General features: G+C 42.1%; 1 protein-coding gene across 1 annotated transcript in view; it reads left to right on the top strand.

Moving 5' to 3' along the window:
• DDRGK1 (DDRGK domain containing 1) overlaps positions 1-26,656 on the top strand; it is a 30,062-nt gene extending 3,406 nt beyond the window's left edge. The window contains exons 2-9 of the mRNA XM_015863025.3: positions 1,421-1,573; positions 8,239-8,345; positions 9,076-9,177; positions 16,566-16,688; positions 18,827-18,865; positions 22,939-22,995; positions 24,021-24,069; positions 25,365-26,656. Coding sequence (XP_015718511.2) covers positions 1,421-1,573; positions 8,239-8,345; positions 9,076-9,177; positions 16,566-16,688; positions 18,827-18,865; positions 22,939-22,995; positions 24,021-24,069; positions 25,365-25,537 — 803 coding nt within the window. The 3' untranslated portion in view covers positions 25,538-26,656. The remainder of the gene's footprint in view (positions 1-1,420; positions 1,574-8,238; positions 8,346-9,075; positions 9,178-16,565; positions 16,689-18,826; positions 18,866-22,938; positions 22,996-24,020; positions 24,070-25,364) is intronic.
• Positions 26,657-26,809: the final 153 nt, after the last annotated feature.

Genomic DNA, 26,809 nt, shown 5'->3' with positions numbered 1-26,809 from the left:
CTAGGTATCTTCTGTTGCTTGAATACTTTGGAGATCTGAAGAGATAAGTATTGTCCAACAGCTGCCCTATGGACTTGACCATTATATAGGTCAGGTTTGGGGGTGTTTTTTTTACTATTTTCTGAGCCCCATTAAAAGTGGTCAGCTTTGAGATATTCTGTGTCACTTGGAGAGAATTGAACTGAGGAAACAGGATAGCTTCATTCACATGTGCTTCTCTGTGAAGGGTTAAAAATGCCAACTTGAAATGAATACGTGGCTCATAAATAGATCCCTCTTTCATAAAATGCAAAGCAGTCTCTGTTTCACAGGATGATGGAAACCAAAACCAAGCCCCAGGGTGAATGGACATTACAGCTTTACAGCTGATACACTGTGCAGAACCACCTTTGGAAAATAGTGAGGTAGACACATCGAAGCTTTCAGCTGGAGGGATGCTGAGGTTTGAATTGCAGGGTATCTCAATCATTTATGGAGAGAAATATTGCATCTGTATAACAATTATTTTTGCAGACGAAAAGCATTTCTGGCACTTAAGTAACTTTACCAGTATTCCTTCTCCGCTGAGTAGCCTTCAGAATAAGCATCATCACACTACAAATAAGCCTGAGCAAGTCCATAGCAATGTTATCTGATTGCTAAAGACTGTGTGCTGTCATTTATTACAGCTCTGGTTTGGTCCCCAGACAGAAGGAGTGGATGAGAACAGGAGGGTGACAGCAGAACGATAGCGCAGTGACTCAATTCAAAATGTCACGGTGCCTGTTTGTGCTGTGAGCTTCCTGGGGGTCTGCAATTAAATCTAGTTGCAGTTCTGAACTGCAAGTAGCTTTGCTGGCCAAATACTTCCCCTGCTCACTCCGAGCTCAGTGCTGCAGCAGCTACGTAGTTATTAGCACTGAAGTTGGCTGCTTTGAAGCTAGTTGAGGTATACTGGGATGAGCTGCAAGCACACCTTTGATCGTCATGTAGATTCAGTTATAATGAATGTTATTTTCTGATGACAGATATGCTAATGGTAGTTTTATTTGGGAAGGCATTGTTTGGATCAGAGGCTGCTGGAGATTTGGCAGAGCGTAGAGAGCGCTTTATACTCCTGCTGGGAGACCACATAATCCAGCAAGGCCCAAAAATATGTCCTGAGTTTAAGTAAATGAGGCGTTCTGTGGTTTTCTGAGACAGATTGAGTACTGAGCTGTGTGAGGGTCAGAGTGGTTAATACTTTGCAGGACTGAACAAGTTACAACATACACAGATACGAGTTTCTCTTATCAACAGAATGTGCAATTATCAGCAGGAATATGCAAAGCTTATATCATGGCATTAGTACTGTGCTTCTGGCTGCAAAAGCTGACTGGCAAAAAGACAACTATAGCAAGCAGGGATAACAGCTCTCATTGGTTTTATTTCCCTTTTGCAGCTGAGGAGGAGCACCAGCAAGATGTGGCTGCAGCGGTCAGACCTCGGCCCTATGTTGAAGAGCGGGGTGACGGGATGCCAAGACGCCGGAGGAACCTGGGAAACAGGATGATGGCCCAGAGGAGAGCACAGCAGGCAGAGGAATGGGTGGAAGGTAATGCTTGGTACAGTTCAACTTCCAGGCATTAGACTGGGCCTCAGTGGCAAATGCTGTGGGGTACGATTGGCTCCTGAAGAAAAGTGTTCATTTTAATGGATTGGGAACCATATAAAGCTTGACTGTGGTCTGTTTGTCTTTACAGCTTATCTTCTTGCTTTGCAGAAGCTGCCTTTTGTATTTCCTCTTAGACATGCAGGTTAAATAGAGGTAAATCTATTGAAGTAAATAGAATCATCGCCATGCTCTACAATATTTAGTGCAAGTTGGTGTGAAGAATTAATTCCCCAACGTAACCTTTGCAGAATCTGGAGTTTACTTGCAGAGAAACCATCTGGTTGGTGATCAGGATCAAGCCCAATTAGCTGAGATCGCTGCTGACTGCAGCATTTTTTCTGCCTGCCAGCAGACTGTTGGCAAAGAGTCCCTTAGTCCTGTGCGGGATCTACAATTAATAGCTATACTTGCTTAGTGTGGTTATAAGCAAGAAAGCGATGATGAATAACACCTTTCTATACCCCACACATCCCACTCACTCCTCTGGTGAAACTTAACACATCTCTGTTACCTCCACAAAGAAGGTATCACCATAATTCTAACCAAATTCCTTTTGTGCTCACTTAGTAGGTTAAATTTTTAAGGTTTCTACTTGAGTACTAATAGAAGTGGACCTTGCTTCACTTGAGCTTCCAGTGGCTTTGGCCTAGACTAGTGAGAAGTGGTGAGCACGTATCTGGGTGATGCCATAATTGGTTAATTGCACTTTCTCCTGGCTTTCTTGTCATGCAGTTTGTAGGAAGCATTTTCCACTTACGTTGGCAGGTAAACATGCTCTCCAAGCTAATTATGTCCAACAGTTGCGCAAACGGAAAACTGACAGGCCTGAACTCTTCAACTTTGCTTCTTTCTTTCCACGTGAGAACATCCTGCAAAGAAAACGAGATCAGAAAAGCTTTTTTCTTGAACTCCAGGCATCAGAAGTTTTGATGCCAAAGGCTGAAATTGAGCTGCCAAAGCAAACGACTTCTCTTATTTTGTCACTGCTAGTGAGTCTGTGAGGCTGTGTCATTGGGCTTTATAAATAATTCTTTTGCAGCCTTCTGTATATCAGATGCAAGCGTTGCAGCTCTTGCATGAAGTTTTCTTTGAAATGACATTTCTTCTATTTTTTTTTTTAATGTTTCTTTCATATTCATACAGCTTCTTGCTCTTCTGTTTTGTACTTCCACGTGTTTTTGCTTTGTTTCCCATTCGTATGGTGGGATGGCTTTTCCAAGTGCCTGAGCCCTACTACGCAGCAGTAGCACAGCCTTTGGAGACTGCATATGGGCATTAATAGTATAGTTGTGGAAAGAAGCACCTGTCCCTAGTTGCTTCTTCCCTTGAAGAAGGATGAATGACATGTTTTGAAGCCCACTCTGTGGCCATGTAACGTAACATCCTGTACAATTTGTCTCCTCTAGGCAGAGGCCATGTGTGTTTTCTGTCTCGTTGCTGTGTCCCTTTAACCTATTGTAATAGCAGGTTGTCCCAACAACCACAGCTCAGTTTTGTGTTACAAAAATGAGCTGACTCCTATGAGAATAGAGCCCAGAATGCTTGCAGAGCTGTGCAGTGCAGGACCAGTTGGGGCACTCATAGTTGAAGAGTGAAATTATTTGGTGGTATAGAGACATACTAAGAACCAGCCAGTCTGGTTTCTTTGCTTTTGACTTGTAAGTGTTCTTGTTGCTCTAGAAGGCTTCTAGACATTTACAGCTGAAGAGGATATTTTTCACTGCCAGTGTTGCTGCCACAGACATAGAGGTGGTGTCAGGTAAGAACTGCTTGTTACCATTGAAGTACTCTGCCTACCAGGAGCCAGTTCTGCTGACATTAGGAAATGGGCTCAAAGCAACCCTTGCAGGCTTTGGAGTTGTGGTTAGCATAAATGTCTTCTGTTTTTCATCTGACCTGAGCTTCAAGGGTAAAATAGTAGCCCACAATTTCTGCTGCCTGTGCTGAGTTGTCATATTGTGCCAGTATTGAAATCTCTAACAGAGTAGTGGGTGGGGGACAAAAACTGTGGCATTAGGATCAGAACCTTGGTAGCTTATAATTATCCCTTCTGTAGTTGTTAGGCTTAGCTTTATTTCTTTGCATGTCCAGGTAGGGAAGAGTCATTTAATACAGACAGGGATAGTAACTGATTGAATATTCAAATCTCCACCCATTGCAAGTGGATTTAAGTTAGAGTGTAATTTCTTCCTATAGCTTGGGTGGGGTAAGGCACCTAAATTACTAAATGACTTGCAGGTTGGTACAGACAGAAAGAGGGAAGCAATAAATGCCTTGACTTTCATACCAGAATTGCAGCCCACGCTATGTATGTAGGTCCCTTATTCTTGGGTTCCATGTGGGCTGCGCTGCTCTATGGGGACACAGCCGCTAGCCGTCTGCCTACGCTGGCTCGGTTTCGCTGAGTAATGTTTCTCAGTGGTTAGTCAAATACTCAAAGGAGGTCATCTCCTTTGAGAAAGTCAACATCTGTTAATATTTTCTGATGGCCAAAGGTTGCTGGGGTGATACTTTTCATGGGTGACAAAGTAATTCTTCAAATGACTGAAGCCCCTGAACTGTGTTCCTTCAATGTGACTTAGAACAGAAGAGTTCGGCTTGTGTTCCACAACTTCAAACCAGTCATAACGCTGCTGTCTTGCAGCTCACTGCAATGGAGGCAGCTGTCATTCAAATCTGTGTGCCTCAAAGTGTACCTGTACTGCATGCTTGTAGCACAGTGCATGTGCCTTTCCCAATGGAAGATGAGTCTGGAAGGAGAGTTCTGTATTTGTCTGGTTGGCTTGCTCCTCATAGCCCTGTTTGAGAGCAGACTTGATTATCTCTGTTGGATCTTAATTTAAACTAAACCCAAACAGAGGTGGCTTTGTGGGGCTAGCTATGGCAAAGACATTTACTGCAAGGAATGACTATGTGCGGATTTCAGATATTAATAATTGGAGCAGGAGAGGGCCAAGCCAAGCAGTGGAAGGAAGGGAGGGAAAAGAGATGAATAGTGTCAGGTTGTGGATTGTTTGTGGCATGGAATAATGAGAACAAATAGTGTTAATTTCAGATCCCATTTATTTGTTGTCAGAGAACAATGATGGGACATCCACAACCTCATTGGGCAGATTATTCCTTGCCTTTCTCTCAGTAGTTAGCCCTGTGCATCTGAGAACAGATATTGGAATATGCAGTGCAATGAAAGCTGAGTTAAATTTAAATGACCTCTACACAATTGATAATGATAAAGCCAAGAGCTTTTAATAATCCTGTCATAGCCTCTAGCTTGTAAATTAAAATATAAGGTAAAGCTGATGGTTCCAACGTAAATTAAATCATAGACTTCTCTCTTCTTTTGCTTGGCAAGACACTGGGGGTTAGAATTTCACGTTTTCCTCTACAAGTATTAATCACAACTGAGAAACAAAGCACAAAACAAATAATAAAGTCTGTGTACGTTTATAATCTGTAGTGATTGGCCATATTAAAAAGCCCATTATTGCTTTTTAAATCCAGCATTCAACTCTTACATGAAAAGTTCTTGCATGAATATTTGGGGGGGAGGAATAATGCCTAAAAATGAATTGCAGTTGTTATCTTAGTGGTGCATAAATGCTGTTGTGATCCCTTGTGAAACAGTTGGAAATAAGGTAATATTAATGCACATAATTGGAATAATTTTAATGCTTAATCAGTGGGAAAACTTTTCTAGTACAGTTAAGTTCTGATTACTAATATCCTGCCTAGTGAATCAAAAGTTACTTTTGACTTGCTACGCTTCATATAGAGTCTTAGTGATATCAGGGTATCCACAGTGTTCTTCCTGCCCTTGAGACAAGTGCAGATGGTGTGTAGAAGAGGTAGGTGTGTGGTTTCTCAGTTGTGCCATATGGCTTGGTTCAAGAAAGAGCTTGAAGTTGTTTGACTTCTGCTCAAAGGGGCTCATGTCCCTTGTTTACTGTCCTTTCTCTATCTGCAGCGTAGGCTGATCTTGTGGCTACATATTAATAAGCATATGTCTCATTTGTTTCCTAGACTGGGTAGGTACCAGACTTTAAAAATAAATTAAAAGAAAGTCATTATTATGCCACTGCAGTGGTGCGTTGTTCATGAATGCCCGCACCTTTCCATATGGTGGACTGATTCCTTTCCAGTAGCTGGTGTCATATTCAGTCTCAATAACATGCATATGTATGCTGTCTTCAGGGTTAATTTTGTTTTGCCTGGCACCTTCCTCCCTTTCTCCTATCCTTTTTGCGAGGTGTTGTGTAAATAGTAAATCAAGCATAGCCGTGCCTGAAGAGTTGAGTGTGAGTAGCCATATCTACTGCTTGCACTCTTTTTTGGGGGTGGGAATCATTGAATCATAGATGGATTGGAGTTGGAAGGGACACATAAAGGCCATTTGGTCCAACCCCCCTGCAGTGACCAGGGACACCCACAGCTCCATCAGGTGCTCACAGCCCTTTCCAGCCTGACCTTGAAGTTCATTTGTTTCACTTTCAAAACTAAGGAGGAAGCAAGGCCTTTTGACATGAATGTCAAAGGTATCTGAAGTCATGATGTGGGATGTTTCATTCTACTTGTACACTACTGTGCAAATTCTTATCCTGACAGAGAACATCAGTACTAATGGTTATTTAGTGGTATTAGAAGATATTTTTTAAAGGAACTGTTTAAATTTCAAGCGATTCAAACATCTGCATGTTGTTTTGCCTCTAAAACACTGAGGAAAAGCTGAGGTTCTCTGAAAGCCATATTTATGTAAACCAGATTGTCACATCACATTTGAAGCCCACCAGCAGTTACAGTGTGTGGTACGCTGGACTGTTGTCAGCTACATGTGAGTATGTGAAAAGCACTTTCACGTGGCTGAAATTATAGCTTCCAGTAGCTTCTTTCTGTTTAAGAAAACAAAACAATCTGGTTTTGTGCAACATCCTCTCTGCTTTTGGTGCAGCAGTTCTTGCACTGTAATAACTGATTGATTCAGCAAATTCTCATACCAAGTGCTTATCCTCTTGTCGGCGTATTCAGGTTTATTTAGCAGATGTTAATTGCACCCAGGTTGAGTGCATTGTTGACCTTTAATGCTTTGCTGAATCACAGGCTGCATCTGCTGTTGTTGAATGTAACTCCATGCTTGGAAGCTTGGAAGGAAGCTGGACCTAGGGGATCACATCAGATGCTTTAAATTGAAGGAAAGCAGACATTACTGAACATAAGCGTGCTTGGTGCAGGACTGGAAAAATGCTTTAAAAGCTTTGTTAGACTTCTGCCTGACCTCTGGCTCGAGTATCTTCAATATAGGTGAAATCTGAAAAGCACTTAAAGCTTTGGGTTGAATTGTGTTGGAGGTGGTGTTTCATGTTTGTGGTTTTTTTTCCAGAAATAATTTCCTAGGGGATAATACCAGAATCAGAAATCACAGAATGGCCTGGGTTGAAAAGGACCACAAGGATCATCTGATTTCAACCCCCAGGGTTTCCAACCACCAGACCAGGCTGCCCAGAACCACATCCAGCCTGGCCTTGAATGCCTGCATGGATGGGGCATCCACAACCTCCTTGGTTATACTATGAATTGGAAGTATTAACTGCTAACGTGGTGCTGCTCACCCATTGCATTTGGACCTCCTCTTGGTCCAGGATTAATTAATTAATATTAATTAATTAAATTTAATATTTTTTAAGGTTCAGCAAAATTATGGGGATACTCAGATTAGACAGTGTTTCTTTGAGATGGAGGAGGGGGGAACCCTTCTGATCATATCAGTGATCAGATGCCAGGGTTTCTGAAGCCCAAACTAGCAAGCCTGCCTCATATTAACTTCCGTATCCTGAAAACTGCTAAATTACATGAGCCACCTATGCAGATCTCAACTGCATTTGGTCCTGTTGATGTGTCTTAGTGGCTTAACCATAGTACCATACTGTGTATTGAAATTATTAAAACAAGTGTTTCAGAGTTAGTTCTGCATAGGGGTGAGCACTGTTCATCCATGTGCTTCTTAAACAGCAATTTCTTTGGGTTCCTTCAAAGGAATAAGAAGGAATCAGTTTATCTGGAGAAAGTTCTCTATGGGGAAACCTCCTTCTGCCAAACCAACTTTGACAATTGCCACACTACAGTCATCTCTGGGTAGGATTTGATGGAGTGAGCTGATGACCTCCCTCTGAAGGCTATGGTCAGACTGTGGGCTAATTTCAGTTAGGAAATAAATATAAATATTTCACAAATACTTGTGAAATATGTGAAGGATGAGGAGGGAAGGGAAACGGCCATCTTTAAAAGCTCTTCTTTCATATTCCACACTTGCAGAGATCACCTTTATACACAGCCACTTGTCATACAACAGTGAACTATTTATGTATGATGTTGTTGCAACTAAGTCTAGGATTTAAATATCAACTGCACTTTCACCTCTGACGAGTTTGTGTTGCCTCATTAGTGCTACTTTGTGGAGGGTTTATTTGCCTTTTTCCATCTATCTCATCTGAAATACATGTGCGTATCTTATTCATGTGCTGCTGCTTTCCTAGGAAGCAGTCATGTTTCCTGAATGGACTTCTCACATATGATTTACAACTTGTTGTTTGCTTTCTAATGCAATCTTGTAGAGGAAGATGATGCTGAGGAGGTGCCAGAACTTCAGGTGACGGGGAAAATTGGAGCAAAAAAGCAGAGGAAGTTAGAAGAGAAGCAAGCCAGAAAAGCTCAGAGAGAGGTAAGCATTTCTGCCACATACAAAGCTCAGAGTAAAACCTGAACAGTGATATCAGCAAAAAATTGTGGTGACAGACACCCAAAAGAATTTTGAGGTACCTGATATATCCATGCAGTTCCTGCTTTACACCATGCTGGTTTGGCCTATAGAAAGGATGGCTGGTTAGCAACAAACTCGATGAGTTGTATAAACTTGCCATCTTTTTCTCACTCGCTCCCTTTGCATCATTGCTTCCCATAGTCATTCTGTTTAATTAGCTTTTTTTTTGTGTGTGTGAAAAGTGTGAGCAAAGTTGAATGATGTGCATCACTTGGTTGAGTGAAGGTTCTTTTTGTTTCATTTTAAAACATGCTGATTTTTATTGTCCCATGTGACCAAATAAATTTTTCAGTTAAGTCGTCGTTGCTGAAACCTCAGAACCTCAAATCCACTAAACCACAGCTTAAGAAACAAAAGATTCCTAAACAATGCACAAAATATCTTTATTTTTACTGTTCTGAGTCAATCTCCCTTTGCTGGGTTTGGTTAGAAACAGTAGGAATTTGTAGATTTGAAGAGACAGGTTGAATCATAATGACTTGTACTAGGTTATTATTTCTGAAGAGGCACACTGGAACACCCCCCCTTAGTCTTTACAACATGAAGGTGAAAGATGTGTATTGAGGAAGATTAAAGCCTGTCTTGCATTTCTTTTGTTGGTTGTTTAAGGGCTTCTTTCTTTTTGTTTAAGGCTGAGGAAGCAGAGCGAGAGGAACGGAGAAAGCTGGAGTCAAAGAGGGAGGAGGAAAGGCGGAAAGAAGAGGAGAGAATCCGCCTTGAAGAAGAACGGCAGGTAGGATTGGTTGCACTCACAGATGGAAATTCTGAACCAAGTTTGTCTCGGAGATTGAATCGCTCTAAGTTCTGTGATAGCAAAATTATTTGGTATTCAGTGCTATTACATACATCTTTTTGTTTGTTTTGTTGCTCCATTTTTATATGAATTAATGTGATACTCAGTGATTTCAACTGCAGGGCCCAGTGTTGTTTCCCCAGGTGCTTGGCAGAAGTGAAAGCTCTTACTCCAAACATCAGCACACACATCTTAGCAGCAAGGACCAACCCACAGTGGAGGCCAGGGCTAAATGAAACCTCTCCTGCAGTGGATCCAGTAGCCTGTGAGCCTCCTATTCCATAGTGACAGATTTTTTGGTCAGTTTATGTTGACAAACATAGCTTTAAAAATTGGCCCTTAGTCTGATGGGGTCTATTTCAGTGCATGTTTATGAAGATGTTGTACTCCACTATAGGAGAAGTTGGCTTGATGTCGGATAGAAGTTTAGTTTTCAGAACCTTAGAATGGCATAGGTTAGAAGGGATCTCTGGAGGCTGCTCAGAACCTTGTCCAGATAAGCTTTCACTGTCTCTAGGTGTGGAAAATGTCTCAATCATGCTGAGCCCCACTTCCAATAGGTGATCACACGCATGATAAAATTCTTCATGTTGCAACTTGTGCCCTTTGCTGATGCTCATTAGGTCTGCCTGCCTGACAGCTGTAACCAGCAGGGCAGAAAGTGAAAGACATTATCAACCACTTCTGCAACTGTCATGTAAAATTGTACTATTTTGTCCTAATTACACAAACTTTACATGTGCTTTATAATTAAAGATTTCTAACCTGTATGTATGAAGGTGCATGTTAGGAGTGACCCAGAAAAACAGATCCTGTGCAACTGAAGTGTCTTTGTTAAAAAGCCTTTCATCAGTGGGGGTGGCAGACTGATTTCAAAGCTGCTTTGTGCGTCCCAGACATCAGTGCTACTGGCTTAGAACTGGAGCTTCGTGCTCTTTGGTGCTTGAGTAAGATGTGTTGTAGCTTTGGTGTCTGATAGAACAGTGTGCTTTCGGAGGCAAAGAGCAAGGTGTTCTGTGCAATCCTGAGCTGAGTAATCGCAGTCCCAGGAGAGTGTAGCCCCCAGCATTCAGCGTGAATTTTCCGTGATGCTTAAATGTGCAAATCTGTGCTTTGTGGTGAGCAGATTTATTTGAATTCATTGTAAGTGCAGCTTGTGCAAGCAGGGTGTTCTGCTGATAACTTTTTGAAAGAAGAAAAGACATTTCTTTTCCCCCCTTCTTCTGTTGAGGGTATGAAAACTAATTTTGGCTAGTCAGAGATGTTTCACATCAGTAAAACCATCAGATGTGCCTTTCATATGGATCTCTGTCTAATGCTTCCCCCTTCCCATGCACTTCAGTAGTACAAGCCTCTGCCTTGCAGTTTGCTCTCCTTCTAAACATTTCCCTTTTCTCTCCCTATGCTTCCAGCTCAGAAAGACCAGATGAACTGTGGCTGCCTTTAAAGCACCCATCCATTGTCCATCCTGCTTACTTGGGGACTTGTCCACCCTTCAGGTCAAAGCATAAGGGAGAACAGAGATGGCAAGTTTTCTTCTAGTGGTGTATTCTTTTAATAAGTATATTGTCTGCACCCAGCTCTTTGATGTTTCAGATACTTAAGATTTTAGGAATTTAATATCCTTGAAACCCTGAAGAGTTGGTTGAGATGAACCTGAACAGTCCAATGCTCTAAAGGAGATTAGGAGTGCACGCTGGCTGGATGCTAGCATTGCTTTGGTGTCGTTTCCTTTAGACAAGGCTAAGAGCATTTCAGTTTCAGAGTGGCAGCCCATAAGACAGGTGGATTGCTAATCACACAGCAGCTGAGCTGGGCCAACATGCTCAAAGTGAGCTATAACTCAGGACAAAGAAGTTGTCCCATTGGTTACCTCCAAATTTGTCCTAGGGCTTAGCAGTACAGCTGGCTAATCAAAATCACTTGGGCACAGCTGAAGAGCTGGATAGCAAATAAGGGTGTAATTCCACCCAGACAGAGATCTCTTCATGAAATAAGTGCTTATTAACATATTTAACTTTTTTTTAATCATCACCTTCTTTTCAATTTAGAGCTGAATAATTTATTTTGGTTGAATGAGGGAAATCTCATTTGGTTTCATTTTGATCTTCAGTACACCTAATGAAGACTGTACTACAATGCTTATACCTACATTTTGCAAGGCTAAGTGAAAATGAGTGATGTGAATTAAGGCTTTGATTTACTTCAGTTCTGTGCCTGGCAGTCCAAAGGACAACTAGAGGCTCAAATATTGCTCAGATACATAAACCTGTCTTGCTATTCATATTTGCTTTAGTCTTGTCTGAGGAACAGTAGGGAAAATTTTAGTTGTGTGTTTTTTGTTTGTTTTTTCCTTGCTCCCACTCCCAAGAAGTGCTCCCAGAATTGTGTTGACTTCCATGAACGGTGAGACTGGCTCTGTGTCAAGAAGAGCTGCTTTGCAACCTTTCAATAGATCTGGATGATTCCTGCTCTGTTAAATGCTGTCTGAAAGTCCCCTAAATAATGAGGAAGGCCAAACAGAAGACGATACAGAATTGTGTTGTGGATCCTGTGGAAATCATAGAATCCTAGAATGGCTTGGGTTGAAAAGCACCACAGTGATCATTGTGTTTCAATCCCCTGCTATGTGCAGGGTCACCAACCAGCAGACCAGGCTGCCCAGAGCCACATCCAGCCTGGCCTTGAATGCCTGCAGGGATGGGGCATCCACAGCCTCCTTGGGCAATCTGTTCCAGTGTGTCATTACCAGGTTCTGATCTTTATGATAAAGTCACTGGGGCTGCTAAACCTTTCACACGCATCCCCTGCAAGTGGTTTGAGATAGGGAGACTAGTGGAAATGATGAATTCTTGCGTCTCATGAACCCTCTCTTTCTTCTATAGGCAAAGATAGCTCTCTCTAGTTATTTTTGGCCAGCTCTATAGTGTGATGCAGTTTAATTGGTAACTCTCCCTTCCAGTGGAACTGCAGGGGCTAAAATCTTGCGTATTCTTGAGAAAAACACCCCCCTGGTTCTGTCCAAACATATTTGTATGCACGTATAAATAAAATGTGGTTGCCCCTTGGCTTCTGTGTTGCAAACCAAATAATATATATTTTTAAATTCAAGTTTCCTTTCCAGTGTTCAGTGACCTGATTGGCTACGTGTGCGAGGAAGCTCCTTTATAACTGGCATTTGCTTCAGCTCTGCTTTACCCTGGGGATTTCCCTTTCACTCTTGGAGTTTTTTAGTGGTGAGATGGTTTACCAACCGACACCTTATCAATGAGAGCGAACTTCCTCTGATGTTGCAAAACAGTGTCTTCATCAAAAAGCCTTGCAGCTTGTTAGCCAGAAAGCTTTTTTTCACCCTGCACAGGGATTTTTGTAGATTTTAGTTCAATAGCTTACCTCTGCTGTGCTAAAACTGCATATGGTTTATGCAGATGCAGGGCTCACAGCGGTTCTGTCTCTCTTCTATACTAAAATGCAGTGTTCAACAGGGTGCGTTGCCTGCAAACCCACTGCAGTGTGAGCTGCTCTTGAAACTTAGTTTGATGTAGTAGAGAAACTACTGATCTTCAACTGAGCGAGCTTTCAGTGGTTGTGAAATAAAAAGCCACAGTGGGAGTGGGGGCTGGCATTTGTTTGCTGCCGTATTAGCACAAGATTTGTATTGCTCAAACACAGCTGTGCCCAGAGTTTCCGAAGTCAGGAAATGTCATTAAGGCTCTTGGCTTTGCATTTCAGTACCTGAGTAAGAATGGTCTGGATCTTCAAAACTTCAGCAGTGGAGAAGTGGCCCCCTGCGTTCTATTGAAGCTGTTGAAAACTGAGACCCTGAAGTTTTGGTTATTTGATATTTATATCAAATAATGGAATACGTTCTTTCCCTTTAAGGAAGTACAAGGTTGAAAAGCTTGCAGAAGGCTCATCCTACTCGGATTTTAGTGAGATGAGAACTGGTAGGAAACACTCCCAACTTCCTAAAGGTTTTATTTCTATCTGAACAGTGACAGGGGAGGGATGTTTAATTCATAATAGAATCACAGAATGGCCTGGGTCAAAAAGGACCATAATGATCATCTGGTTTCAACCCCCCTGTTATGTGCAGGGTCACCAGCCACCAGACCAGGCTGCTCAGAGCCACATCCAGCCTGGATTCAGTCTACTCAGTGTCATATTAGTTATTTGTAAAGTCGCAATTTGGTTCCTGCAGAAGCTGTACTAACAGCACAAAAGCTGGATGTGACATCATAGAAAATCATAGAATGGTCATGAAGAGGATTTCTTTGGTCTGTGCATCTCAAAGCATTTGACATAGAAACTACCATACTTTTCCTGCAAGCTACAAACAAGGAATGACTGCAAGCAGGTGGTGGTTGTAGAGAGCCTGATGTTTGCTCTCCCTTTCTCTTGCAGTGAGATCTTTTCCACTTCACAGTGGAATAAGCTGCCTATAAATGATTTGTTTGTCAGCAGGTCAGTCCTTTATCTGATTTGGAGGTGAGATGGCAGAGCACACAACCAGCAGTTTGCTCTCTGGGAAAGCTGCTTAGGCAAAACCCTCAGAAGAGCTATTTAGTGTATAGGCCAATGCCACTTAGTGTCAGTGTCACCTTAAATGGGTTACTGCAGGGAAAGCTAGGAACAGTTTGCTGTGTTCTGGCTAAATGGTGCTCTAAGGGTACTCACCCTTTGTTAAAAATATTCATGCATGATAAACCTTTAATGGTTGCAATCTCTCAGTTACTCATCAACATGTCAGGGCTCCGGAAGGCTCTGTGGTCCCAAGAGTCAGGGTCTGCTTCCAGCTATAAATCTGAAAGAGTTTTCAGGTCCCTCTGGGTTTGAGCTGATGAAAGATTGGGATTTTATGCCGTTGACACAATTAGCTTTTTTGATGGCATGGAAATAATCACTGCACTCAAGGTAAGAGATGAGCAATGAGAAGGTACATTCATAGAATGGCCTGGGTTGAAAAGGACCACAATGATCATCTAGTTTCAAACCTCCTGCCACAGACAGGGTCACCAATCACCAAACCAGGCTGCCTTAGAGCCACGTTCCTCAAGCGTGATATAGAAAGCTGTTAGAAAACATCTCTATGCTGTAACAAGCCCCTGGTTGTGGTAAGGGTGAAGTGGGTGACGAGAGCAGGGGACCCATTACAGAGTTTAGGGGGGGAAAAAAGACAGTTGAAGGTGAACATCAGCAGTTACCAAATTTCCATAGAGCTGGGATTTCCCCACCACCACACCCATTGCTGAAGGGAGATGGCCCAGCTATTCTCCTCTAAGCAGACGTGCATTACCACTTAACTCCACGGTGGTTAATATGAAATGAGAATGGGGATGGGCAAAAAACAAAAATCCTGACTGATAAAAATACAGGCTTTATAACAATCATGTTTGAGCTGAGTGCCCTCTGTGTGACTCGTAGGCAACAAGTATTGGGCTCTGTTTAATTAGCAGACCCTGGGGTGCTGAGAGTGTTTCCATGTGTGGGTTATGCATAACCCACAGGCTGTTTTTCATGGGAACCTGGCTATGTCTGACTCTGCACCTTCCATGCAGCTGCTGCACAACTTGGGCATGTGAAAGAGTGTTAGTGGTGGAACACCAGCTGAAAATGAGTGTTAACAAACAACATGACTTCAGCTGGGCTCCCCCTGCTCAGCTTCTACTGTTGTTGCTGGTTCCTTTTACTTTGCATCTTCCCTAAATCCTTCTTTTTCTGTAGTTTGAATTGTGGTTGAATTTAGGTGGGTGAAGCATGTGCAAGGAGTGGCTGCATTTATTATTTTTTTTTCCTAGGTGGTTGATGAAAAAGCTGCTGGAAATGCTTAGCTAAGTGCCTTTACTCTTGTATTTCCAGGACAGAGATGAAATTTGATGTACTTTCAAGCAGAGACCAATTGAACGCTTCTGAATGAATTATGGTTGTGTTGTTCTTGGCACCTGTAACGCAAAGACAGAAATGACTGCTGAGCTTTTATTAATAATCGTTATGATGATGAATGACCTAGAAAATGGTCTCATTTTGTCTCAAGCGCTTCCTCAGATCCGCGGGATTTCTTCATGAGATAATGGTTAAAAATGGTTTTGACTTTTCACATGCACTAAGCTCTGGTTTTCTCATCCTTGAATATCACTGTGGAAAATGCTTCCTTCTTAGGACTTGCTCGGAGTTTGGCTGAATGCAGTTAGGGCTGAATACACTTTTTGACTGGGATTTTAATTAAGAGCAACACTGCTACACCTGTTTCTGGCACCTCAGCACCTTACATGATGTCTTTACTGAAAATCATTCATATTACACTTAATGACTTGTTCCTGTCTCCCTGTTTTAACAGAACAAGAGTTTGCTTTCGAGCCATTTGAGGAAGCAATTACCATTTTAGTGCTGAAGATGTAGCATGGCAAGCATGTAGGAATCAATAGAGTTGTTCTTTAGGAGATTGATTCCTGTGCTAATGGTAAAGTAAAAGGACAGAGGCGGACAGTAATATCCAAAGAACTCATGTTTCTAAGTACTAATCAATCCTTTGTGTTGTAATAGCAAGCAGAGGTTTGGAAAGTTGACATCTCATTGTACCAAGTGCTATACAAGCTTCAGTTTCTCTGCCCCACACATGGTTTTGAAAGGCATTTATTTCAGCATAGGTAACTGAAACTGTTCTTGTTGTGCATAACTAAGAGTGGAACTTATGTTTGCCCACTTATCAAGACCTACAAAATAAACTCTTATGTAATAATACATTTTCCCTAGTCATAAAGCAGTTTGCACAGTTCTTTCCATTCAGTATGGATGCATTTTGCTGTATGTCATGAGAGGTTTACTTGAAGCTCTTGGAGTTCAACTTCTTCATGTCTGCAGATGGAGACCGGTGTAATTCCATTACTCTTTGTGTTCATTCCCACACACTGGTGCATGTCAGAGCAGAATTGGGGCTGGATGCAGAAATGTGGGTGTTGCATCAAAGTACAGTTGGGGCAGGAACTTCCTGTCGCTCGGTCTTCAGAAGAAACACGTTCATGCAAATTACAAAAGCAGCTTGCTATATAAGAGTGGTTTTCTCCCGTGTCAGACTTGTTAAGAACCAGCCTAGGTGTCTTGTGCTGGCTTACAACACCATGTTAGGATGACTGCAATCTTAAGAGTGTCAGAGCAGCTTTTGAAATGAATGATACCATCAAGGGAGAACTCAAACGTGCTTTAGAAGCTTTTTATCTGCAGTCTGTCACAGTAGGACCAGAGTGCAGATAAAGGAAGCGCAGCTGTACTTAAAACTACACCCCCTTTCAGGAGGAACAAACTGACCACATGTCACCTTTTCTCTCTAGGAAGAGGAGAAAAGGAAGGCAAAGGAAGAAGAGGAGAAGAGAGAATATGAAGAGTACCTGAAGCTGAAGGAGAGTTTTGTAGTTGAAGAAGAAGGGGTTGAAGAATCAATGACAGAGGAAGAGGTATGTGCATTAGTCTGTTATTGTAGTTTCTTCGATCACTGTTAGATTCAGATTGTCCTTTCTGCATTCTGTCTCTTGTAAAATGGACTTCAAAATGGGATCCAGACAAACGCTTTTGCTTTGAAGAGATGTGTGTGTAGTATGTATTAACTTGGAGTAATTTCCTGGGGAATTCTACAGTTCCTCATTCCAGACTTCCACATTCAGAGTGCTCAGGCAATTGCACATCACTGAGAATGAGTTCTGTCCTCTCTTTATCTAAGGACTGAAATAAAACTAATTTGAGGAGGTAGATACTCTTATACTGTTCCCAGCTGTACCCTGTCCTGGTACCACATGTTTGCAAGACACTGCAAGATGAAAGGTCTAGATTTGGAGTTAGGTGGTGTCCAATTCACTTTGGTGAAATGTTTCTTGGCTTTATTTTCTAGAGGAGCGGAACCACAGTGAAATGAAATGAAAAATGGAGCTGAGAGAAAGCTTGAGAAATCACAGGACGCAGCCTGGGTCCTTGTGGGCTTTCCACTGGAAAACTGTTCAGTGTTGCAAATGACTACAAGTCATTGACAGGGTTTCAAACTCTGCATAATATTCTAGCATACTCCTCCTGTGGCTGCCTCCAGGCGAGCTGCTGGGGATGGTGGTTGAAGTGTGATGCTGGCGTAATAGCTCAGCAAACTTTTTCAAGTTCTCTTGTGGGAGGTAGCACCCTTAATTTGCTGAGGAGAAAACATGTTAGATTAATTTTAATTGCTGTCAAATACTGAGATGGCTCTGGAGTTTCAGCTGCCAAATTTGGGCTGTCCAGTGGATTACATGATAGATGCTTCTTTTCGGGGCCGCATGGATCTATTCCCTTTTTTCCTCTGCTTAAGTGACCCTCTTGAATTAAGTAAATTTGCACTCAGCATCACTGAGTGTGGGCTGGGGGGCTTGCAATTAGTCAGTATACACTGACCTTCGGTACAGATTCTCACCATGGAACCTTTTCTATTAATGGAAATTCCTCTTTTGTGCCAGAGTTATAACCAAGAGAACTTGTATTTGACGATGGGAAACTTTGAAGGTGCAGAGAAGAATTAAACAAGTACTTGCTTTTGAAAACCCATTTTATGTTGTGTCTATTTGGTTAGAAGATCATATAGCTAAAAGGTTTAATTCTCCACTTCAGACTCCCTTGAAAGGTAGAGAGTATTTATTGACAGGCAGCTGTGGGAACGCAGATGAAGAGAAATTAGTTTTTCTATATGTGGGAACTGGGAAGGGTGTTCCTCACTCAGAAAGAGCCTGGGAGGCAATTGATGGTGTATGGATCTCAACAGAGATATCTTTGGTAGGGGTGGGGAAGTAGAACTTTAATAGCAGGCAATTTGGAAGTCATGTTCAGAAATGATCGCAGGTATGTAGTTATTTGGAGGCATCAGCCTTGCAAAAATGCCAAGCCATCCTTCTGTCTTGGGGTGGGTAATGCACTTGAAGCATTATGTTATCCTGATCCAAGCTGACTCTGCTGTGTGGTGTTGAGAGCAGCGTGTTGAAACTCCTGCTTGAAGTTAAGGGTGCAGAGTTAAGCAGTTAATTAAGGCTGATTGATTTTCAGGGTTGCAGAGTAACTCGATCTCCTGTTCACATCAATGCATGTTTTTTGCATGGCCTTTGAAAACTGAGCTGCGTACATTAAAATGCCGGATTTCAGGTGCATAGCTTTGAGAGAAAGGCTTGAGCTTCCACATGTGTTGTGCAGCTGTGTGCTGCACTTCACCATCTGCACGAGCTGCCTCCTGAACCACTCTGTACTTTCCCTCCATACAAAATGTCCTCAGTGAACGTACTTAATACACAGGCTCACCCAGATGTGATTGTTTCAGGGTACGTACGATGTGAAGAAGAAAAGATTCAACAATCTCCTTTCGGAAAACAAATAGTGCTTGAGCCATATTCTGGCTTAAAAAAAAAACCAAACTATTGGAAATTCCTAGTTAAGATTAAATCTAGATGCATTTTTTTCCCTGCTTCAAAGTCTTCTCTATGCATATATGTACAGTTTAGGAGGTAGACGGGCTAAATGCTTATACTGTGCAAGCTTGTGTTGCATTCAATATTGATAAATTTAAAATAACAATTCTTTCCCTTTCCAGACTCGCAGCTTTCTGAAGGAATTTATCGAATACATTAAGGTAAGTTATCATTTTATTCTCCTCTTTCCATATTGTTAGTGTAAGTGAAATAACTTTGAGTGATAGAAAGAAGGGAAATCTTTACTGCTTCAATTTACTTAAATACTCAGCAAGTAAAAATAAAAGGAATACCTGAGATGAAGTCTACGTTATTTACTTGATCATGCATAAATATGTTAATCATTGCTGAAGTTATTTGTAGTTACAGCCTTTATCTTGGCTTTTGGGGGGGGTGAAATTATAGCCCGTAGCCTAATTCAGAAGATAGATGTGTATAAAATCACCGTCAGGGTTTCTGATCAGAAATGTTGGCTGTAGTGGGATTTGGGATGTTCGAGCTCTTTGTTTGTTGCCTAAATCATAGCTGATATTCACAGTCTCTGCATCTGGGCTCAGCGTGAATGAGAAGTGCTGTAGCAGCGTGTGGCCTGCCATGCAGGATGTGTATGTTTGAAACACGGGCGTTGTAAAGATCAGTCGGACTTGGTGTGATTTCTTTCATTTCTGCCATTCAGCAGTGATGTTTTATAGGGATATTTAAAGAAAAAAATCACTTTTTTTAACAGGGGATGTTTACTTTTCATGATGTTGTATGCATGGTTATCTAAATCCTGTGGGGTGTTCATGAGGATTTCCACTTGTGATCTGTAACAACAAATGCTGCTTTAACCAGTTGTTATGTCAAAGACAAAACTGATTTCTTACCTTTAGCCTAAAACATAAAGTTCTGTGATTACCTTTTTTGTCCTAATTAATCCCTTTTGGGCTTTATTGGAAACTGGACTCTGAACATGTTGTATGTGTATGAAAGGCTTCATTAGTGAGCACATCTCCCACATACTTAGCGACCTTCTCATCATTTTCTTAATTCAGAATGTCAAATTCTGGGCTTGTTTTGCATTTCCACTACTTTGGGAGATGGAGAGCTCAGCTTGGCCTCATTGAATGCTGACTCACTGATAATGAGGCTCTGGAAAGGAGACAGAAGGTCTGAATAAACAGAAGTCTTTTGTACCTAGGCATAATATAAGCTCTCTACTTGTTATGGAACTTGCTTTATAGACAGTTGATTATGAGTGGAAAGAATACGCATGCTAGAATATAAAAGGCTTGCTTAGAAGAATAAGCAGATACACAAGGTGGTAGGGATACACAAGATGGTAGAGGTACACATCGTGATCAAGACCATTGCAGCAATAGAGAAATCCTCGTGGCACAAGAACCGTGTGTCGTGATGCTAACTCACAACAACTGGCGTCTGAACAGGGACACAAACAGGGACTCAACCAGAGACTTGGCCTTACTTGAAGACTGACTGGTCCAGAATGCATTGAGAAAAACACAGCAGGAGTTGAGAAAAACATGGATATCCTGTACATGGGAGCATTGAGATAAATGCAGCAGCCTTAAGGTTTATCATCCCTAACCACTTTCATTGCCTCACACTGGACAAAGGTAAGTGTGCACACTACAGGGAACAAAATGACCTCGGAACAGAAACGTGTCCTAGTTACTTTCCAGTTTATCCTTAAACAAACGGGAGCATCAGTATCCTCCCCTGATCTACAGCAAATGCTCACCAGGAAGGGCCACCAGGAAGGATCCCTCCTTTAGAAAGTCATGCAGGCTCATCGTCGGTCACCCCCTGTCTGCCCAAGAATGAAGGAGCTGCAAACTCCTCCTCATATTCACCTGCTGTGCCAACAACTCCCTCATTACCACCGCTACAGGGGGTGCTCACTGCCTCCCCTCCTGGGGGCTTCAACAATCCTTTTATTCCTGGGGGTGAATAGTGGCCCCTATCCTGAGAAAAATTGCTGCAGTTAAATATCCTTGTTCAAGAACAACTCATGGCTGTAGTGCCAACTACAAGATGGAGACATACATGATCTCAAGAAGATTAATGCTGTAATTGAAGATATGAGCTCTTTGCAACCAGGACTGCCTTCCTCCGCTATGCTTCCACAGTTGTGGCCGCTTATAGTAATGGACTTGAAAGACAGTTTTTCAACATCAACTGATCTGAAAATGCACCACGTTTTGCATTTTTGGTTCCCTCTATTAACAGTGGGGGACCCCATTTAGTACCATTGGACTGTGTTACCTCCAGGCATGAAGAACAGCCCAACCATTTGTCAAGTATTTGTTGCTGGTGTTTTATCTCCTATATGCCAAAACCCCACTTCAGATTACTGGAAGAAGAATAAGTAGAGATGCACAGGATGGTAGGGATACACAGGTTGTAGGGTTACACATCATGATCATCACAGCAATAAAGAAATCTTGGCAGGAGAACCCTGTGTCATGATGCTAACTTGCAACACACTACCCCTCCAAGAGCTTAGAGTTGCACACACTTCTGGCTCTTTAGTATCTCTTCATAAGGAATTGATTTTTTAATTGCTGTCTAGTTCTGGAAAACAGGTATAACACTCCAGGGTTACTGCAAAGCTGCACTGCAAGCAGTTTTGCTGTGCTCTTCTCTGCCTCGTTTGCCATTGGGACTTTTGGTGGTGCATCCAGTTGGCATTGGGCTTCAGTGGGAAGCTATGTTCACTTGTGTCAGATGCTTTCAGATCATATGGGATCTCTGGGGGTGATTTGGAAATGTATGAGCTGGCAGTAGGCTGCACATTTTTTGTTGCAGCCCAAGCAAAAATATTTCTTGATCGTTGAGTTCTCAGCATAAGGCAATCAACTAGTGTCAGAAACACCACCCAAGGCAGATGAGACAGCTGAGACTAGATTGGAAAAGCAGTAGTTAACATGTTTGAAGAGCTTAAGAAAAGCTGTGGAGTGAAGGCAAACCATCAGGTGGCACATCTTGTTTTGGAGTCATGCAGAGGTTTCAATATTCTGCTTTCCATAGGAGTCAGAGAGGTTTTCTTGGAAGAAGGGAGGACTTTGCTGTAGCTGGGTCTGCTAAGACCATCCTGTTTTGATTGCTAACTGCAAATTCCCATCTATGGCTTTCAAGACAGCCCTGAGCTCTGGATTCAGGAAAATATGCAGCTCTTTATTAATAAACATAACTTATGTCAGTGTCCCTTGAGATCTTCCACTAAAAGTGGAAGGGTTTCCAAGGGCTGACACAATAGGCGCTGGTTCTGCACGTTGTCCTGGTGGTTTTGATGGACGGAACAGATTAGTCACACAATCTCAGTTCGGTGTTTAAGCACATCTATAGTTGTATATTAGTCACTTTGACTTGACGTCAGAGAAATTAAGCACAGGGTGAAGAACCAAACTCAGAAGTGCTTTGACACCTGACTTCTTAGGTAGAAATAAGAGAAAAGGTTCTGTTTGTCTTAATTCTGGGAGCTCTCGCTCTGTTTCATGCCTTGTTGGAGACAGCTGCAGAAAAAATACATAAATTGAAATGAATTTGGTAAAGCATGGATGTACATATGTTGCTCTGTGAGAGTTAAGCCTGTGTTTAAAACGTGAAATATGTGGTGTGTTGCTGAGCTGGGACCTCACAATGTTGTTAGATTTCCAAGTGAGTGGAGATTGGACCCCCATTCCATGTAATGACTTTGCTTCCCCTCTCCTTTTAAAAGAAGATGTGACGAATCTTGGCAGTTCCCAGCTCTGAGAACTGAATTCCATGGACTGGTTTCAATTCCATGCGTTCAGTCCATGGTTTTCAGTTCTCTAGCTTGGCTGCATCAAACTTCACAACTGTTAAGCCTGCGTGGCTTTGGTTTGGTTTTGTTGATGAAAAAGGTTCTTCTGTTGCAGCCTCTATTTAATTCTTCAGTGTGGTCTCACGATCAGAAACAAATGCATTTATCATCTGTAGCATGACGTCCAATAATGTAAACGTGGCCATACATATTAAGCTCTTAGGGATGTACTCAAGGATGTTAGCTAATGTATCTGAGCATTCACTTAAGAGGGTCAGAGCATCTGGTCTTTCAACTGAGCAGATTGGTTTAAGTAATGTAAATTAAAGGGTTTTTTAACCCAGAAAAGTGCCCACTAGGATAAGTTGGAAGGACAGGTTCTATTTTGTATGTTTTGCTAACCCTCTTAATTCATCAGCTGCATGTAACTGTTGTTTGTTTCCATAGAAAACCAAAGTAATTCAGCTGGAGGACTTAGCTTCACATATGGGCTTAAGAACTCAGGTAAGTTCTACCTTTTGGGGGTACAAGTACAAACAGTGACTTTAAAAGGATAAGAGAGAAAATGGGTAATTAAGGGTACTGTTTGTATTACTGTTCTGACATTGGTGGAGTTCAGTAGATTCAGCCCTGAAAAGCAGACATTCATCAGAGAGCCATAGAAGACTGTTTGCTCACAGGGATGTTAATTAAAAGGGCACAGTGTGGGTGTTGAGTGGCTGCTTGTTGGCCAATGGATCGTACAGATTTTAGCAAGTCTTTTAATAGAGCAAATCATGATACTTGGGAATAAGGAGCTGTACATCCAAGCTGCACTGCCCTTTGCCCCTCTGCTTTCCTAGAATTTAATTTGCATGCAGTGAGCCCAATTGAAATCCAAGCCATAGCTTGCTTCTGCAGTCCTGTAGATGCTAGTGGGAAAGAGAGGCAGGACTGCAGAAACCAAGCTTGTTGGCACACAGATACCGGTTCTAGGTGCAGCAGAACAGTGTGCTTGGAGTAACCATACTGTTAGCTCAGCAATAAATTCAACAAGCTGCTCTTTGGCTTGGTAAGGAGCAGTTTCCTTTGAAATGGAGCAGGAAAAACTAAAAAGCTCTGCAAAGCTCTGCAATGTGTTGAGTGTAGCCAGATTCTTGGAGAAGTGCATCACAGTATTTCATGGAACTGGTGTGTTGCATTGGCACAATACAGCCTTTCCCTGGGGAAATGTGTTTAGCTCCCCCTCCATTATACAGTCAGATAATTTAATAACAAAAGCTCCTTGCTGGCAAGGAAGTTATTTGAACACCCCAAGCTGCAGAAGTTCACTTTGACTTTCTAAGACCAAACCATTTCTAAAAAGGGCTTACGACATCCATCTGTGTGGAACCACCAATGTATATCCTTCACTGGAGAGTTTAACATGTATTTGATGATGTTCAAACATGATTTAAATGTAAGCGTCCTCCTCTGGCTTGTCTGAGCGTGTGGAATGTTTTGTACCTTTCTCTTGATCAGTTTGTTATTCCTTTTTCCTTTCTCAACAGGACGCAATTAACAGAATCCAGGACCTGATGGCAGATGGCACTCTAACAGGTGACAGACACAATACCTATTCTTCAGCTGGTGCAGAAAATGTCTCCTCTGTGGTAGAGAGATATCCAGTGTAATTCCCATTTTAAGCTGGAGAAGACCCTTGGAGGATTTGATCAAAAGCTGAATTTATTACTTCTGTTTTGGCACATGTGAAACTACTGTTGAAAGTAATATGGGAGATGATTGCTTCAGTGATATATTTTACAGAGCTTGGGGGGTAAATGCTCCCAATGGTTCAGGGGCCAGCACAAGCATGTTATAAACCCCAAGGCCTTCAGCAGGGTTAACTAGCAAGTTACGTTCTCTGAAATCTGAATTTGAAGGAATTGTTTGGATATTTTGGGGCTCCTTTGTACACCTGTTTTAAAATTGCAGTGGCTAAAGCTAATATGGGGCATCACAGAGTCATAGAATATCCTGAGTTAAAAGGGACCCACAAGAATTGAGGTATGGCACACACTGGGAGAAGCAAACATCCCAGAGCACTCCAAAACTAGGAGCTGAAGTAAGTGGAGTGTTTGTTTCTAGCTGTGGACCTATGCACTCGAGGTTGGAATGTAAGCAGGGAGATATAGGTAGCTCCCTGTCTGAACAAGGCTGCTTTGATGCTGGTCAGTCTTTTTCTTTCCGAGGATAAAGTAGGGGAAGGTGCCAATGCAAACATTTGCTGACCTGATAGTTGTTTGCCAACTGTGACAGCTGTATCTTAATGGGTACATGTGGATACCCACTCCAATGACCCAGAAGTGGTCTGAATCAAAGCATAAAAATGTGTACTGTCCTGGCTAAAAGACATGCTAGTAAGGCTCCCTGCCTTACGTTTGATCCTATAAGGCACTGAGAACAAAGAGGTCAGTTCTCACTCTTGATGGAGCTACCAAAATCTGGAAGCTGGGCTTCATTACCTCCCAGAGGAGCTCCAGATCTCATTGCCTGGGTCCTTCTACTCTTCCTTTCTCAGTTGGCTGTCTGACCCTGGAACAGCAACACTAATGCAATGTACCTGAATGCACTGTTGTCATAATCCCAACTAGCTACACACAGTGGGGAAAAAAATGTATTACTTGCTGAACAAAATCAGTCCTACCCAGGCACTCAGGTATTGTCGAAACCCTATTGAAAAGCACAACAGTAGAGATGTTACCTGACTGCTAGCACATTGTTCTGCCTGCCCTAGATATGAAATGCAGCCTCAGCAGTTCAAACGTCCCTTCCACAAAGAAGTAACTAATGTCTGTTGGGAAGTGAGAAGAGCCAAAGTGCTGACTTGAAGGTCCTTTCTTTTTCCCCTGTAGGTGTAATTGATGACAGAGGAAAGTTCATCTATATCACACCAGAGGAGATGGCTGCTGTGGCTCAGTTTATCAAACAGAGAGGACGAGTTTCCATCGCAGAGCTGGTCCAAGCAAGCAATTCCCTGATCAACCTCCAGCCTGACAGCCAAGCTGTTGCTCCAACTGTGGCATGAAACTGTGGCGTGAGAAAGTGCAGGAGTTTTAACTTTTTAATGAATAAACCACATAACGAAAAGCAAACAAGAACCCTTCCAGTCTCTGTGCAGCGTTTGGAGATAGGATGCTTTGTTTAAGCATTAACTGCAAGAATTGATCGGAAGTTTCGCTTTTGGCTCTTTTAGGGCTGATAAAAAAATTGGTACAAGATAAGCTAGTCAAGAACATGGGGCTTAAGCACTCTGATGCATGGGATATCAGTAATTGGCACCCGGTTACTTTATCTAGGCAGGCAGTCTCATGACTGTACCCAGAATATTTGGTTCAGACTCCATTCTGATTTTGCCAGGCTGTCTAACGTTGTAATACAGCCTGGAACAGTAGGTCTTAGGGAATGAGGCTTTTGGGTTTTGTCTTTTGCCAAGGCATACAAACACCTCCAGGGAAAGGCTAACAAGCTTCATGTATTGTGCAGGGCAATTCTACTGATAGCAACCAGGTTCTGATGATTCATCCTGTGAAATAAAGAGTTGGCTCAGTGTGTCTGGGGACCCCACACACCCCCGCTTCATGGCCTTTGTTTTTTGAGGTGTTAAAAAAAGCCTTGGCAGTATGAATCACACAATTAAACTTGCAAGTAAATGATTGCTAATATCTTAATTCTAGGAGCTCAGTGTGTTTCCTGCATAAGAATATTTATTTTTTAATAACCTAATTGATGCTTGTTAATTCTCTTTTCTGAATTCAACTGAATCTGTGTATCCACACAGTAATTGGGGAGGACAAGGGAGTTGGTTTTGTCTGTGCCAAAGTTAAGAGGTAAACTGAGTAGGCTAAAAGCTGTGTTGTCAGTGAGATGAGATAGCAATAAAACAATGGAAGGAAGCATATTTCCTGTCTAATCTCTGCACTGCTGCTCAGTGTGATACTATGCAAGAGTGCTGGGTTACAGCACGACACCACAGCCTTGATATGAAAGATCAGCAAGTCATTACTGGGTTGCACCAGTAAGCTCAAAGAGGTTACTTGATAGGAGGCTTCTAAAGTCTCTTAATTACTCAAAATTTGGTTCTGCCATGATGTTTTTTATTCTGTTTTAAGCTATTCTTGCAGTGAAATAAATTCTGTTGAAAGAATTGGAGAAACGTGTGTTTGTTTTAGTGGGTTTTTGTGTGTGTGTGTGTGTGTTAAAGGAGCCAACCTCCATAGACCTCAGTGTGCTGGTGAATGGCTGGAGGTGTTCCATTAAATCCCTTGGAATCTCTCCGAAGTGCACTCAGTTTCTTTGG

Source organism: Coturnix japonica, chromosome 4, assembly GCF_054131305.1.
Source record: "Coturnix japonica strain WE chromosome 4, WE-NBRP24, whole genome shotgun sequence".
In the NCBI taxonomy this organism is placed as follows: domain Eukaryota; kingdom Metazoa; phylum Chordata; class Aves; order Galliformes; family Phasianidae; genus Coturnix; species Coturnix japonica.
Note: the sequence above shows the minus strand (reverse complement) of the source record. Positions and strands in the feature narration are given on the sequence as shown.